This window comes from Calliphora vicina, chromosome 3, assembly GCF_958450345.1.
Source record: "Calliphora vicina chromosome 3, idCalVici1.1, whole genome shotgun sequence".
Taxonomy (NCBI): Eukaryota; Metazoa; Arthropoda; class Insecta; order Diptera; family Calliphoridae; genus Calliphora; species Calliphora vicina.
This window is the reverse complement of record NC_088782.1, coordinates 8,208,599-8,224,326: the sequence shown is the minus strand read 5'-3', so window position 1 is coordinate 8,224,326 and position 15,728 is coordinate 8,208,599. Positions and strand designations below refer to the sequence as shown.

The 15,728-nt window shown below is 27.4% G+C and overlaps 1 protein-coding gene across 1 annotated transcript in view; it reads right to left on the bottom strand.

Moving 5' to 3' along the window:
* Nucleotides 1–1,418: 1,418 nt before the first annotated feature.
* trio overlaps nt 1,419–15,728 on the bottom strand; it is a 67,789-nt gene continuing 53,479 nt past the window's right edge. Inside the window, 9 exon segments of the mRNA XM_065503919.1 lie at nt 1,419–3,537; nt 4,314–4,565; nt 4,627–4,764; nt 4,835–5,024; nt 5,124–5,240; nt 5,312–5,691; nt 5,775–5,834; nt 13,251–13,463; nt 13,535–13,637. Coding sequence (XP_065359991.1) covers nt 3,265–3,537; nt 4,314–4,565; nt 4,627–4,764; nt 4,835–5,024; nt 5,124–5,240; nt 5,312–5,691; nt 5,775–5,834; nt 13,251–13,463; nt 13,535–13,637 — 1,726 coding nt within the window. The 3' untranslated portion in view covers nt 1,419–3,264.

Sequence of the window (15,728 nt, the reverse complement as noted above, 5' to 3'; positions counted from 1 at the left end):
TAATTGTTTCTTCTATTGCAGGACACTTCATAATTCGAACACATGCTAGAAGAATGAGCCTACTTTTTAACGATTACTGCAGAAGCTGTCGAAACGAAGAAGAGTAGTAGTTATCAATGATGAATCTGAGACGCAGCCATTCCTTCATCAGAGAATCTGGTTTGTTCACATTGGAAACAACGGATGACGAATAAGTATCCTGCCGATTGGGTATCACAATTAATAGACCCAAGTAAGTTGATTAATAAGTGGCTGTCCATGGAACATAACCTAACCTATTCAGATCCCATTTCTTGCTTTCTTAGTGCCTGCATAAAGTTGCGGCATCACTGCCAACAATTTGCAAAAAACTTTTGACGTAAATCAATGAAGGCAAAAGCTTTTGTACTGCTGCAGTGATACAATGTTACTTACTGTATTTACGAACGCACCCAAAATACTGCAATCATTTATAATATGTATTCAATGAGAATATACATACAATTCAGTAATTCGGATGATTTCCCTCCTTTGACAACCACGTGCTAAATTCATTGGTATTTCACATAAAAAGGGAACTACTTCAGATTGTGTTTCAGCTATGATTTCACCAATGCTTTTTTGCTGGCGTTATTTTCAAAAGTTTCTTAAATTCAAACCAAGATTTTAATTTCTTTGAATTGAATTTCATGTTAAAAAAACTTAATCTCAATCACAAGTCAAACGTAAAGGTTTCTCGAACTTAAACAGAGCAGAATTCTATTTGAGATTGATTTGTGAAATTTTTTTTCAAACTTTTTTCTAATAATTTTAGAAAGGCTGAGAAGGCTATTTTTTATTCTTTAAATGTTTATCAAATTGTTCCTAAGCGTTTAATACTAGAGAATGAATTTGAAATCATTCTTAATATCATCTAAACTCTGAATGTTTGCTGGATATTTACAAAGTACAATCAATCTACTTTGAAAATGTATACCTGTGAGAACACTTTGAAAATTTAGAATGCATTCACTTTTTAGGTTGATAAGACTATTACTCCCTAATGTTTAACAACATCAAATCATTCTCAATTTGAAATCAAGCTTAAATGTTAGCCAATATATAAAATGATCGGATTCTGTGTTTTAAATGTGTTTTTAAAGTATATTTTCTAGTTTCTTCTAATCAGTCATTGTACTGTAGTTTTAGTTAAACTGATTTTAATTATAATTTAACAACTTCGTAACTTCATATTGGGATTTCATAACTGTTCAATGATTTAGCTGAGAGATAAATTGAAACGATAAATAGTGCGGTAATAAAACATGAATTTATTATGTATTTCGGGAATGAAATTGAACAAAGTTACTATACCTTAAAAACAAATAAAATAAAATAGCTGATATTTTAAAACCATGTAAATTTCTGTATTAAGGAGAGTTTGATTGATAGGATGTTACTTTTTGCTGGAATTTGTATGAAAAATATTTATATTTATGCATTATTTTTTTGTTTATATTTATTTAGTACGTCTCAGAAAAATATGTATGTATTTATGTATATGTCACAATTATAATTCATTTTATTATTTTAATTATACAGATTAATTAGTACATACTTTTAATATCATTTAATTTTTTTTTTTTGTTTTGTTTTGTAATTTTCGGAAATATGTCTATTGTATTTGTTTCGAATGTAGTAAAAATGTCCGCCGCCTTCCTCGGGGCAATGACAATAATAACATAAATTAAAAAGAAAATTAATAATAAATCTTAGCATTAGATTACATTAATCACAACATAATATTTACATTTGCCTAAGTGTGATTAAAGGAAAACATATTATAAAATGCTTTTGTAGTTTAAAGCTCTGTTAAAGCTGTAAAGACTTTTCTAAATATTATTTGCAAGTATTTATATAAAAAAAACATCAAAATAAAATTAAAATGTAATGAGTGAATGATTTTTTTTAAATGTTTATTTATTAATTCTTTAGTTTTAACATATTTATGGTGTTTTTTCAGTTTTAAACACTTTTAAATCTTATTTTCTTGGATTTTTAATTGTAATATTTCTTTTAATACGTTTATTACATATTTGTATGAATTTTAAATATTTTTTTTATCAATTTCTTGTTTAATATGAGTATGAAAAGTATGTATATTTAAAAATTAAAAAATGTAATTACTGAAAATTAAAAAAAAATAAAAAAATTAAATAAATAAAAAAATGTACATTTGATTTGATTTGTTTGTTTGTATAAAGGTAGGTAGATGTAATTTTATATGAAAATACTTATTACTTAGAATCACTCAAACAGCACTTAGACAACATTACTTGCTAAAAATAAAGATACATAATTAAAAAATATTTATGAAATAATAAATGTGTATATTTATATCTATAAATAAAAGTTTGTAAACAAATTGCTTTGAATAATAATAATAATAATTGGTCGATCATTTAGTTTTTATTTTTTTGTTCTTGTTGTTGTATGCAAATGCAAAAATTATAGAAAACATTAATTTAGTAGGTAAAACAAACTAAAAATATTATGTATTGTATTGTATTTACTGACAAAAGTGTTAAAATAACTAAAGTTTCTTATTGTTATGACTGGCGTTTTAAAGGAATAAGATAGATAATAATAAAAAAAACAAGAAAATAAAATTAATTTCGTTTTTTTTTTGCATTGCAGAAATAATACTTTTTTCTTCATTTCCATTTTGATGACGTAATTAATATCTTAAGAGTTGACGTTTTCGCTTGATACACACGCACGTACATAGATATTTATAAACACAAAAGATTTTAAACAAATTTCATAAAGATATACACAAATATTCCATAGTGTGCTGCTGTTGCTGCTGCTGCTATACGTTAACGATCTCATCTGATCAACTAAATTTATATTTTTATATGTATATATATTACATTTTACTTTTGCTAAAAATATATGTATTTATGTTATCTTTTCTTTACTTTACTTAATTTGTAGATTGATTCACATTAACTGAGTATAATAACTGAGCACACATAATGTTTGCAAGTTATTTTTATATGTGTATGTATTTAATTAATAATTTTGTATTTTGTCTCTGTTTTTATTTTTTTTATTTATTTGTTTGTTTCTAGGATTCTAGGATACCAGAGTTGAAAAAAAATTAATTCGAAATTTCATTAGCTTCGCTTTTTTTTTTTGTTTCTCAAGTTAATTTAACTGTTGTGTTGTGTGTAGTTGTAGTGAATTTCCTATAAATTTTGGTTCTTACCATGTTGTGAATTTGTTTGTTTAATTTAAATCTGGCTATAGCTGCTCTCGACTGTGTTCATGTTTTAATTCGCTATGATTGTGTTTTGTTTGTTGTTGTTGCTGTTGTTGCTGATAGGCGATAGGTCGTATTAAGGCGTTGAGGAAATCATTTTGAAATTGCAACTGTTTGCGTATGGTGTCAAGCCATTCACGGTGCGAATCAATAGTGGCGGCATAACAAATCATATTCAAATCCGGTCGATTGGGATCTGTAGACTTGAGTAGAAAACGATTGTTGGGCCACTCATCCAATTGCATTTTATTTACCTGAAAAGAAATGACATAGAAACGGAATGCTTATTAAAATTGTTTTATATAGAAAACTTTTTGAAAATTTAATTTTTTATAGAAAAATCATTCGATTCGAATGAAACAATTTTCGAAATATAATGTATTAAATATATAATTTGGAACGATTTTCCTTTCAAATCGAATTACGAAATAAGTAAGAGAGCTATATTCGGCTGTGCCGAATCTTATATAACCTTTACCAAATTATACTTTAAAATAAAAATTTAAATTTTTTTTTAATTTTTTTAAAAAATTTTAAACATTTTTTTTTAATTTTTCTTTCAAAAATTTTCTGAAAAAGAATTCGGTTAAAAAAATGTTTCCTTTTTTAGATATCTATATTATCTATATTAATGACTTATACTCCGGAATAGATCAAAAATAGGCCAAAAATCGATGATGTCCAGATTTTTTCCTTTTATTTCAGTCATTTGATGGCCGATTGTCACGATTTTAAATAGCAACTGAACCGGGTCTATAGCGGATATTTATTTGGGGGCTGCGGAAAGTTCATTTCAAAATACAGACGGATATGGCTATAACGACTACTCTATCTACAACGATTCAGAATATATGTATTTACTTTATGGGGTCGCTAATGAAAAATGTGGAAATTACAATCGGAATGACAAACTTATAGAAAATTGTTAATTTTCAAAGTTCATTATCTACACAAAACTGACCGACTGCATGATCATAAAACATTATTGTGATCACACAGTTTAGTAATTACTTAATTAAACAAAACTCACCTGAATGTGTGAACGATAAATGTAGGTTGGGCTGGTAAATTGAATTTTTGAATTGTGTCTTTCAGTGAAAAAAATGCCTTGTTCAAAAAGAAACACATGCAATTCGCGCATTTTACCCTCAGTGGTATTTTTGCCATTCTCTATGCAGGTCAAGGGACCATGCAGTAGCAATTTACCCTGTGCTGTGATATTGCCATCGAAATTTTTAAGGCGACGCAGGACCATAATATCGTTAACATCTTTGCAAATGGCCTGGAAATAAAATTCATAGTATTAAGACAATTATTTATAAATTTTAAACGAATTTACATACATTCATAACATTACAGGCCTCTTTCATGATGGGAACATCTTCCACTAGGCCGGCTTGTTCGATTTGTTTAGTTATGGTGTGTAGTAATAAAACATATTTGGTTAATCTCTGCACGGGTTTTATTAACAAGTCACTCAACTGTTTTGATCAAAAGTATAAATAAGTTTTTGGTAAAGGTTTACAATTATATATTGTATTATGTACTTACATCCAAACGATGATGTAATTTCTGTCGCACCAAATCAAAGTATTGAGAATGTTCGGTTACAATATGCTCTGACTTTGGTTTGTTATTACAATAAGTGATGTACATTTGAAATTTGTTGCCATAGCGTTTGATCAGTGATCCCAATTCGGTTGGTGTTTTTTGACTTTGTATTAAGGCCTTTAAAAAATAACTAAGAATAGGGGAGGCGGATAATTAATAACAGTAATATATAAGGTTATAAGGTTTTATTTATTAAATGTGTCTATTTAAACCAACTCTATTAACTTACTCTCTATGCCATTCGTAAATGGCTTCAATATTAGCAAATACGATTTGTCCTTTGGGCCCCTTTAAGTCATTTGGCAATGGTATATCACTATTGGCATTCCTTATTTCTGCTATGTACCTGCAATATTGAAATTAATTACCTTAGCTGTTTGTTACACAAACTTCGTATTGTTCGTAAAGTTTTCTTACCCATTGACAATATCGCCCAAATCCTTTATGTACATTTCTTCTGTCGATAAAAGTTCGGCTAAAGCCGGAAATCTGTGTTTTTGTACAGATTCATTATCACTGGCTTCGGTATGTGTGTTCTGTGTGTGTGTTTTTTTAGAGGTATTTTTAAGAATAATTATTTTTAAAATTATATTTTAAAAATTATAATTTACTTCGCCATTATTTTCCGCTTTCACACCGCTTTCACTGTTTGGATAAACAAAATCAGCGTTTTCGGTTGTATTGATGCCACCAGCAACACCGCTGCAGCTGCTGCTACTGCTATTGCCTCCTGCACCAACACTTGCATTACGGACATTGCTTTCACTGAAAATTTTCGATTTCTCTTCATGTTTTTCCTAAACGAAATACGAGTGTTGTTTTTTTTTGTTAATAAATATGAAAGTTCATAATATTTTTTTAGATTACTGTATTTTCTTACCGTTTTTTCTTTTACAATCTGTTCGATTTCTGAGAGACCATCCATTTTGCCTGAATTGGCCTAAAAAGATAAAAAGTAAAAGGGTTTGTTTGTAATTTATGTGGAAAATGTTTTTCATATTTCATTGTAAAATAAACTAATTTAGAAAAGAATTGCCTTAAATTCTATTACTTTACCGCTCTAATATTGTATTTATGTAAAATTTGTTCAAAGACTTTTGGAGAACTTACACAACTGGAGATATTCTTTACTTTAAATACTGAGTTGATAACTTAAAATCCAATTTGTCGTTATTTTGCTAAGTTTAAACACTTTCAATCAGCTAACATTTACTTCACAAATACAAATATTTTTATATTTGTGTGCTTTTATGTAATATTTTAAAAACAACTGAAGCTAATTATTGAAAAAATACAAATGAATAGGAAAATTATCCAAACTAATGAAATTTACGGAAGTTCTTAAATTTGCCAACAACATTCAAACGAAAAAAACTCATTATTTATTTATCTACAATTCAGAAATTACGAAAAGAAAAAAAAATAACCAAATACTTATGAATAAACAAAATTTTAAAGAAATTAAATTGTTATTTAGATAAGAGCTTTGGGTGTTTCTTTATTGTGTATTTTTTTTTTGTTCGCAATACTTAAACTTGTACACAATGAAGGCATTTACTTATTTTCTACACATTTCAACTTAACAAAATCAAACAAAACTGTGAAATGAAGTGAAGCGTTTTATACTCGCACAATGTTTTCTGCAATTTATTTAAATTTATTTTGAGAATACGTACGTACTATGAGTATAATAGCACAACGTATCGCCCAGTCTTACTATTGTTCATTTAACACACACAACATATCATCGTTAGGTTAAAAGAAAACTGTAATAACTTGAAATATAAGATATTTATTTGAGTATGGCAATAATATATTCCGATATAACTTATTTACTATTTAAATAATTTACTTTATCTATTTGTTATACATTTTTCGTGATGAATGTAATTTTCTTTGAAAGTTAATTACAAACTAAACTATTGAATTGAATGTATTTTTGAAGAATAACAAATAACTTAAACCAACCATTCGAACTCATTTTACTTGAAATTGTTTTTATGAGTTGTGACTAGGGTTGCCAGATGCAGATTTGCAAAAAGCTGGACATTGGGGTCTAAAAAGCTGGACAAATCAAAAAAAACTGGACATTAAAAAAATTACAAAGAAAATGTTAATTTTGGTTTTGTGTAAATAATTTTTATTAAAATATAATTTTATCCATTGTAATCAACATACACACAGACTCAAAAGTGACTAAACACTCCCGAATTTTTTGATGTGTTTAGGATCATGAAAATCATTATAGTCCGACTTAAATCTTTTTTTTCACAACCGAATCTATTATTCAACTCATTAAACATTAAAATTTGAATCGATGAATAAATTTTAGGATTTTCATTATCTTAAAAAAATTCAAATATTTTTGGTGTATACTCACTTTTTAGGCTCACTGTATATATATGTATTACACGGTGCTAGAGTGAGAAAAAAACTTGGAAAACGACAAAGCGTGGTTTATAGGTCTTGTTGAGTACATTCCAAATCGTGTCAAAAAATTTCAGAACACTCCCAAATTCATAAGTTATTCTAAAAAACCGTTTTAAGTGATATTCGTCATTTTATCGGACGAGTAACTCAGTCAGTTTTTGTCCGATTTTAATTTTTTAACGGGTTTAAAATTGATTGCTTTACAATGTCATGAAGTTTTTGATATATTTGTAGGTTATAAGTATTGTTTTTGTAAAGAATATATAAAAAACTAGATTCATCAACTTTTTTATTTTAGCATTTCATTGCTTATTTTACTATGAAAATAGCAAAATTTAGTTCCTAACAAAATATGGTTTTATTCAGCTTTTCATTAATACTTTTTTTAATAAAATATTTGTAGAGGTTTCAATTTAATTTTTAATTTTTTCGAACTTTTCGAAAATGTTTTTAAACTTTTGCAAATTTAAACCGATTTTAACGAGTAATGTCTCGTTTTTTTCTACATACAATTTTCATTAAAACATTGTACAAAAAAATAGGTTTTCATAGAAAATACATTTTATGCGTACATTTGATGAAAGCTTAATTCTTTGCTTTTCTATGACTGTTTCAAATTTATTGGTCTAAAAATGTTTTATTAAAGTATTACAGTTTTTTTAAAATAACTCAAAATTTTTAGGGTGTTTCAAAATCTACAATCCCCACTTGTTCGCTTTTCAAGTTCTTACAAAAAGTGTTTTTTAGCAGTGTGTTAATTTTAAAAATTTAGAATCACAATTAAATATTTTCATTTCATTCCTTAAAATTTAATTAACTAAACTTAAATTTGTTCGGTCCATTCCATGATAAACATATGTATGTATATTATTAAATACTAAAAACTCTGCCACTTTATTTCTATTTTAAGCTTACGCATGTTGGCCAATTCCAAACCTAGAGGTTTGTCAACAATTTTGAAAATCTTTACAAACTTCCTCTAAATTTGTTCGTATTAATATTTCAGCTCTAATCAGGTGGAATGACATTCGGTTTCTTTCTTTAGTATAAAGATTGTTTAAATAGTAAAAACTCTTTCACAAAAAGCATTGCTTACTGGTATTGAAAATACGAAACATACAACTTTTCTTAATTTTCTCATTCCTTTCACGTTTGGTAAAACCATAGCATTTGACAAATCTCTTGGTATTTGTTTATAAACTTCATAAAGGCTGCAGTAATTGATATATGTATAGTTTATCGTTATATATTTCTTCAGATATTTGAAGGTATTGCGGAAGCTTTTGTAAATCATCCCAAGAAAATATGTTTTTTTTTTAAATTTAAAAATGCTATTTAAAAAAAAAACGTTTTCTGCTTAGCTGACCGCAGTTTTTAAAAAGTCTTCTACTTCAGTCTTAAAAATTTTTTTAAAATGCTGTTAACTTTGGTGCCAACAAATTTTTCATTTATTCTACTTTTGAGGTTATTTATAAGCACAGTCATTATATCGAATAACTCTAAAACTGTACAAGAGTCATTCTGAATAGCTAAAATAGTTGTATGAAATTCCTGCATTATGTTTTGCATAAAATATAATTCTGATAATCCTTAACTTTTACATTCTTCTTCATTGACATCATTATCAGAAATTCCATATGACACGTATTCCCATAAATCTTTTTTGCATTTATTTTTTCCTTTCTTCAAAAAATATATACACTTTTTTGCATAAGTTATTACTGTGTACTAATTAGTAGTAAGTAAATATGAAGTAATAAATAATATAGATATTATTGTCGAACATTTCTATTTAGCTGGACAAATGATATTTTAGCTTGAAACTGGACAGGCATCAAAAAAGCTGGACAATCCAGCCAAGTCCAGCCAGGCTGCCAACCCTAGTTGTGACGGTATTGTTGCAAATGAGTGAGTGATATGGAGATACAATGTTATTTTGTTTATTTTCTTTGAGCAACGTTTACACAAATATTTTGAGAGGCTGTTGTATGTTGCCCTATACATTTTGAAAGATATACATATTTAGTTACATCAAAGGTGTTTGTGAACCGATTTGTATTGAGATAAGTTAAAAACTGTCAAGGAAACTGTTAAAAAATCTTTAAGAGTTTGTTTAATCCGGAAATTTAAACCGACTTGAATGAATTGGAACTGGAAACCTCGGGCTAATTGGAAAAATTCTCAGTCAGTAGTAGGGTTGTTATTCGGAAAAAATTTAAACAAACATTTGAGAATAATTTCAAAGAACAAGACCATAAATATTTTTTTCTATAATGTCATTCCAAGTTGGTTACATTGGAAATTTTATTAGAGACTACTTTTTACATTAATTTTTCAATTGATTTGGATGAAAACGCCAAGATCACATCAATATGAAAAACCAGTAAATAATCGGTCAAAATTAAATAATACTGGTTAAAATATGTTTATTTAAATTCTGATATGATATTTTTTTCAGATGTATCTTAGTCGGACCTTTTAAATCTTTTAATAAAAGTAAATAAAATATGGAATTTTGACGGATTATATGAAAAAAAAATATTTTTCCCGATTGCGAACTTAACTATATTCGGACCAAAAATTATTATTCGGCCTAATCGAAAACTTTTTAATATACCAACTTTCAAAATAATTTAATTCCCTTTCTTGGGATAAAGATAATCTACATTATCTGTTTAAACCTAGCTTAAACTAAAATTTGTGTTTTTCACTTATTGTTTATTTACAGTCTTATGCAAAAAAAACCTTATTGAAGATTTAAAACACAATTTTGTTAACGAACACTTTAGCTTTAAAACCCATTTATAAAAGTATTGTATGCAAAAACGTTTGTTAAAGGCATAATAACTAATGTACTGATTTTTGTCTATGCTGGCAATGCTTCTCATTTATTTCCACTTTTTCGTTAATTTTCTTTTTTTCATTGATTGTTTTTAGTAATAATAAATTATTTGAAGATAACAACTAATTTTTAGAGAAAAAATGTAAATCTGATTCTAGTAAATTTATATTAAGCTAAAATGTATAAAATGTACAAACTTTTTAATAAAGTTTATTTCAATTATTATTAAAAGTATTCGAATGACGAATATTCTGTGATAAAATAAACATCACTGTTATATAATTTATTTTATTAATTTATTTTTATTGACATTTTGTTAAATTTTAACAAAATTTAACGAATTTCTATGTGGAAACACACAGTTATAATTAGATTGTGTGGACCTTCTTCCACAATGTTTACACATTTTATTACTATATAGCGTTGCAGGTTAAAAGTAAATGACAAAAATGCCAATCAAACTCACTTGTGAACCTCATGTAGTTCACTGCCGGAGGAATATCAAACAAAATCATATACTATTAAAATGGAACTTATTCGCCAGCGGAGTGGAAATTGTGTTTAGCAATGTCAATAGTATCGTCTATTATTCCAAATTTATCTTTAAAATCCTCTTTTTTAAGATAAAAAGTAAAAAGAATTCCATAAAATAGGTTGAACCATTATTAAATTTCATATATTTATCATATATTTAACAAACAGGTGTTTTAAGATAATTTTCATTTTTGGATATACTTTTATCGAATTTAGCTTAACAACGGTTAGTAAGCATGTTGTAAGTTTTTTTGCATAAGACTGTTAGTATATAATCTAGGTTTAACTGAGCATTATTGGCGAGAAAATAAAATAAACTATTCAGTACAGCAGTTGTTTTATTGGAATGCTTTATTAACATCATTATAATTTTTAATATCCTTTTGTTGTTGTTTTTTTTTTTAATAAAATTTTAAGGAATGCACATGTGATTTGACTGAAAAGTATGTCAATGCTAACAAAATCGACAGTTGTAATTCATTAGTGAGAAACACAATCAGTGGTTAAAGCCCGCCAAAATTTGTTACGAACAAGTAAAAAACTAGCTCTAAATGTTAGAGCTTTATTAAAGTAATTTTCATCCTCCGTCTTCATCTTGAAAAGATTATTGTTTTTTTCAGGAAACATTATTTCTTGAAGTTTTTCAAATATGTCCGATTTTCTATACAGTTTTGTCTTTTGTTTGATTTTGCTTTTATTCGGTTGAACTTTTCTAACAATTACAAAATGGTGAAAATCACTATTCGGCCTAATCCGAATTATTTTAATATTTCAGCAATTTTCAAAATAATTTAAATCTTTAAATTCACTTTTCAGATGCCCGTCCTACAGAACCAACTTTAATTCATTAGATAATGCAATTTATTATAAAATAGCATACAATTTACGTAAAAAAAGCAAAAATTTCGGTCATGTACAATTTTATAATATTTATGAACATGTTCTTATTCTGAATGAAAATAGTTTGGAAAAAAAAGTCATGTTCGATTAATAATATTTGTTACAAAATTCATTCCAATTATGAATTTATTTTTTCTGTGTATGAAGTATATAAAACATAAGTTAAGTTAACTCGTCATAGTAAACTACTTTGTCAAAAGTATTGGCCCATAATCATAGTCAAACACTAAAGTCGGTTCTTTTTAAAAACAACTTTAAATTAAAAACCCGCTTTATATTATTTCCCAACTATAGTCAAAATTAAAGTATGTTTTAAATTGAACCGACTTTAACTGGGTGCCACCTCAAATGTAGAAAATGTTTTCATACAATATACAACAAAATACAGACAAGTGGCACCGCTGAACAGCTGACATAGAAAATTAAAACAAAAACCAAAAAAGGTAAACAATAAAAGTAACCGGGACAACTAAAGAAAAAAAGTTTTTTGTGGTGGAAAAATGGAAAAGATAAGATTAATATCATATTTAGAATATTTTGGTACTAATTTTATTGATAACTGTTCAATAATTGCAAAATCTCTGCCAAATTTTTGTAACTTAATTTTTTTACTTTTTGCAGAAGTGTTTTACATGGCGAAGAACAGCTGATGCTGTTGTTAAATGAGTAAATAATAGCTTCAGCTTGTTTTATATTTACAGTCGACTTTAACGTCAAAAATATACTTTAACTTGTCTATGGTAGACCTAAAGTCCACTCTTAAGTAAAGACGACTTTATTTCTAGTAAAATATACTTTATTTCTGACTATGATTATGGGCCATTATGTCTAGCTAAACAATTATATTTTCAAAGTAAACTACACTTGCAAACCTTGTAAATTTAGTAAGTTTAGCTAAAATGTTACATTGGAAGTTCATAACATCTAAATATTTAGAGCAATTCACTTTCCACAGTAAACTACCCTTGCAAAAATTGTAAACATAGCAAGTTTAGCAGCAATTTTACATTTTCCAATATAAAACCGTAAATTTACAAGACTAAAAACCATAGCAAACAGGTCGCAAAACTATAAACATATGAGTATTGTAATGTAAAAAGGACTGCACACTGAGTTTTGCACACAAATTGTAAAAATAAGTTTTAAAATGAATGCTGAGTAATAAAAAAAAGTTCCATTAAACCAATACAACTTTTATTACTATGTTTTCAAATAGTGGTGCCTACTGGGCTTTAAGTGTTAAATATTCATATGTTTTTAATAGACATTGCACTGTTAGTCACTGTAAATACCGCGAGCAGGCAATGACATTTTGTAAACAATGTGGTCCATACATCCCCTTTGTTGGCAAGCAACCTTTTCAATTTACGGAGTATGAAAACATGTTGAATATACAATAGTTTTAAGAAAAACTTGTTACACTTTCAATTGTGTGGACATATGGATTTTGTTCATGTATGGTAGTGTATATTTTAAATATTATAAAGAGGAAAAAAATACAATAAAATTCTATAAAAATTACTACTACTAGTATTTAATATTTGAATACCCTCACTCGAAAAGTTAGTTCAAGTATTTGATATTGTATTTTTCATTTCATCATACGAGTACATATGTATTATATTTTTCAATAATTTCTCGCCCACTTACCATTGCTGATGGATTGTCTTTCATGTCCTTTGTAAAGGTTGGCGGACCATTTGACATTAAATGGGGCTCCAGTATTGGTTTCATGGGCGGCGGCAATTCAAGTCCCACCTCCTCTTCAGCTTCATAGTCCTGTTGTGATATATTAAGCTGTGATGTTGTATTTGCTGAGGCCAACTGCGAGGTGTTGGCATCATCCACTTGTTTCGCTGGCAACTATTTTATACAAAAGAATATTTTTAAATATTAATACGAATTTTAATTAGATATTTTGAATTATATTTTACCTTGAAATTTTTCTCGGACAACTTTTTGACCAATAACTTTTCGGGGGTTTTTTCCACCTTGTTTTGAGTTGGTTTACGACCAATCTGTGGTAGCCACTTGCGCCTATATACATTAATGAAATGGATAGAAAGAAATAATTGTTTGTAAAATGGGTTTAACAAGAGTGACACAATGCTGTGTTGTACTAAAAGTAATTAAAAGAAATTAGACTGAACAAATATCAACCGATCCGGTCAATTTATGCGAAATAGTAGATAAATATTGAAATAAAACTTAATAAACCTTTGCATGACATTTTGTAAATTTGTTATAATTGGGGGATTCAAACGGTCTCCTATTAAGTCGTATTGTCATAATTTCCTAAAATATTTTTTTAGTTTAAACAAATTTTTGTTAGGTTTCAAACAAAAAAGTTATAAACTAATAAGACTTTTTGAACTATGTTTATTGGTTTGTCATAAAATAACACTTTTTTTGTTTTCAGCACAACAAGAATTTGTTTAAACTAAAAAAATATTTTAGGACATTATGACAATACGACTTAATAGGAGACCGTTTGAATCCCCCAAATGTGAAAATTAAAATAGGTCTAATACTTTTTTTTTGAGATATTTTATACCAAAAAAATAAATTCCCGGGAATGGAAAAGTATAGGATCAAAAATATCTAAAATATTAAATCGTCTATAACTTTCTAAATACGAGTACTGTTTTGCGGATAAAAGAAAACTCAAAATTGCTTTTTAATAGAAAATAAATATGCTCAATCTGATATCAATAGGGTTTTTATTTAGAACATGCTAAATATTCGTGTGTGAAGAAAACTGAGTTTGTTATGATTACTTATGGGTCGATTATGGATGGCAACCGAACTTCAGTTGCGTTGCCAGAAGGCAACCATAAATTTCTGGTTGCCAATTTGGCATCAGAAATGATAGCTGCCAGTTGCCATCTGTAATACCAATTACGCAACTGAAGTTCGGTTGCCATCCATAATCGACCCATTAATTTGTCAGCTGTCAATATATCTCAAGTGGTTTTACTTCGATTGTTAATGCAATATTAATTTAAATGTAGTTTTGTCCATAAATAAAGTAGATGTTATTCAAAATTAATTGTTGGAATAAAAATAGAATCAAATACTCCCCAACAAGTGGGTTTACATCATTATTTCAACTAAATACATAGATATAAGTAGACATATACTTATGTTGGGTACTACTACTATTTTTAATAATAAAATATTATGACACACTTATATTTCTTATATCGTTTTTGCAGAAGAGAAATGTGTAAATGTAGTTAGAAACATTTATTTGTTTACACAACACTTGAGACTTTACTAACGAACTGTAACGGCCAGTGATGAGTGTTCTATCTACATTATTTATAACTCGTAGACTTCTAAACGCTTGTTGCATTTGATTATTACACTACATTTAAAAAATGACGTACTAAAAGATTTCAAAACTTGTGTAGAATTACGGTTCAATGTCTTATTTGACATTATAACTGTCAATAATTTTTATTATACATATGTATTTTTATTGAGGTTATTATACTAAAAGCGAAAAGGAAATACATATATAACAAATGTTTAAATTACATTCTGAGGATATTTATATTTCTTACATGTGTAATATGTAATAAGTAATGTGATGTAGTATGTAATTTCTTATTACTTATTACACATGTAAGTATGTTCGACAAATAAACACATTATTATTTAATACACTCCCCATGATGTCGCCTTCTTTAATTTTGTTTGTCTTAATTTGTTTTATAGCTTCTTTATGGGAAAAAGTTGATGAATGGAAATAAAAAAAAATAATGAACAAAAGTAGTTTTTTTAAATTTTGTGATTTAAATTTTTTTTATTAATGAATCCCCAACTTCAACTTCTTTTTTCAAATAAAATAAAAGATAACATTGTATGATTCTTTCGACATTAATTCCTTAATATTTGCACCACCCATACATACAGATGAAGCACCGTAATAAAAATGTTGCAAACGTTTGGAAGCAGCTAGGAACAAATTTTAACGAAAAGTATTTTTGTGTTTTCCCATTTAGAAGCAGGTTTATGCATTCTTGCATTCTAATGCATACAATTGATCGTACACTATTAATTCTGAAAAGTGTACGAACTGGAACGATGATCTGTTGCGCGTTTTTGTGTTAATTTTGTGTAGAA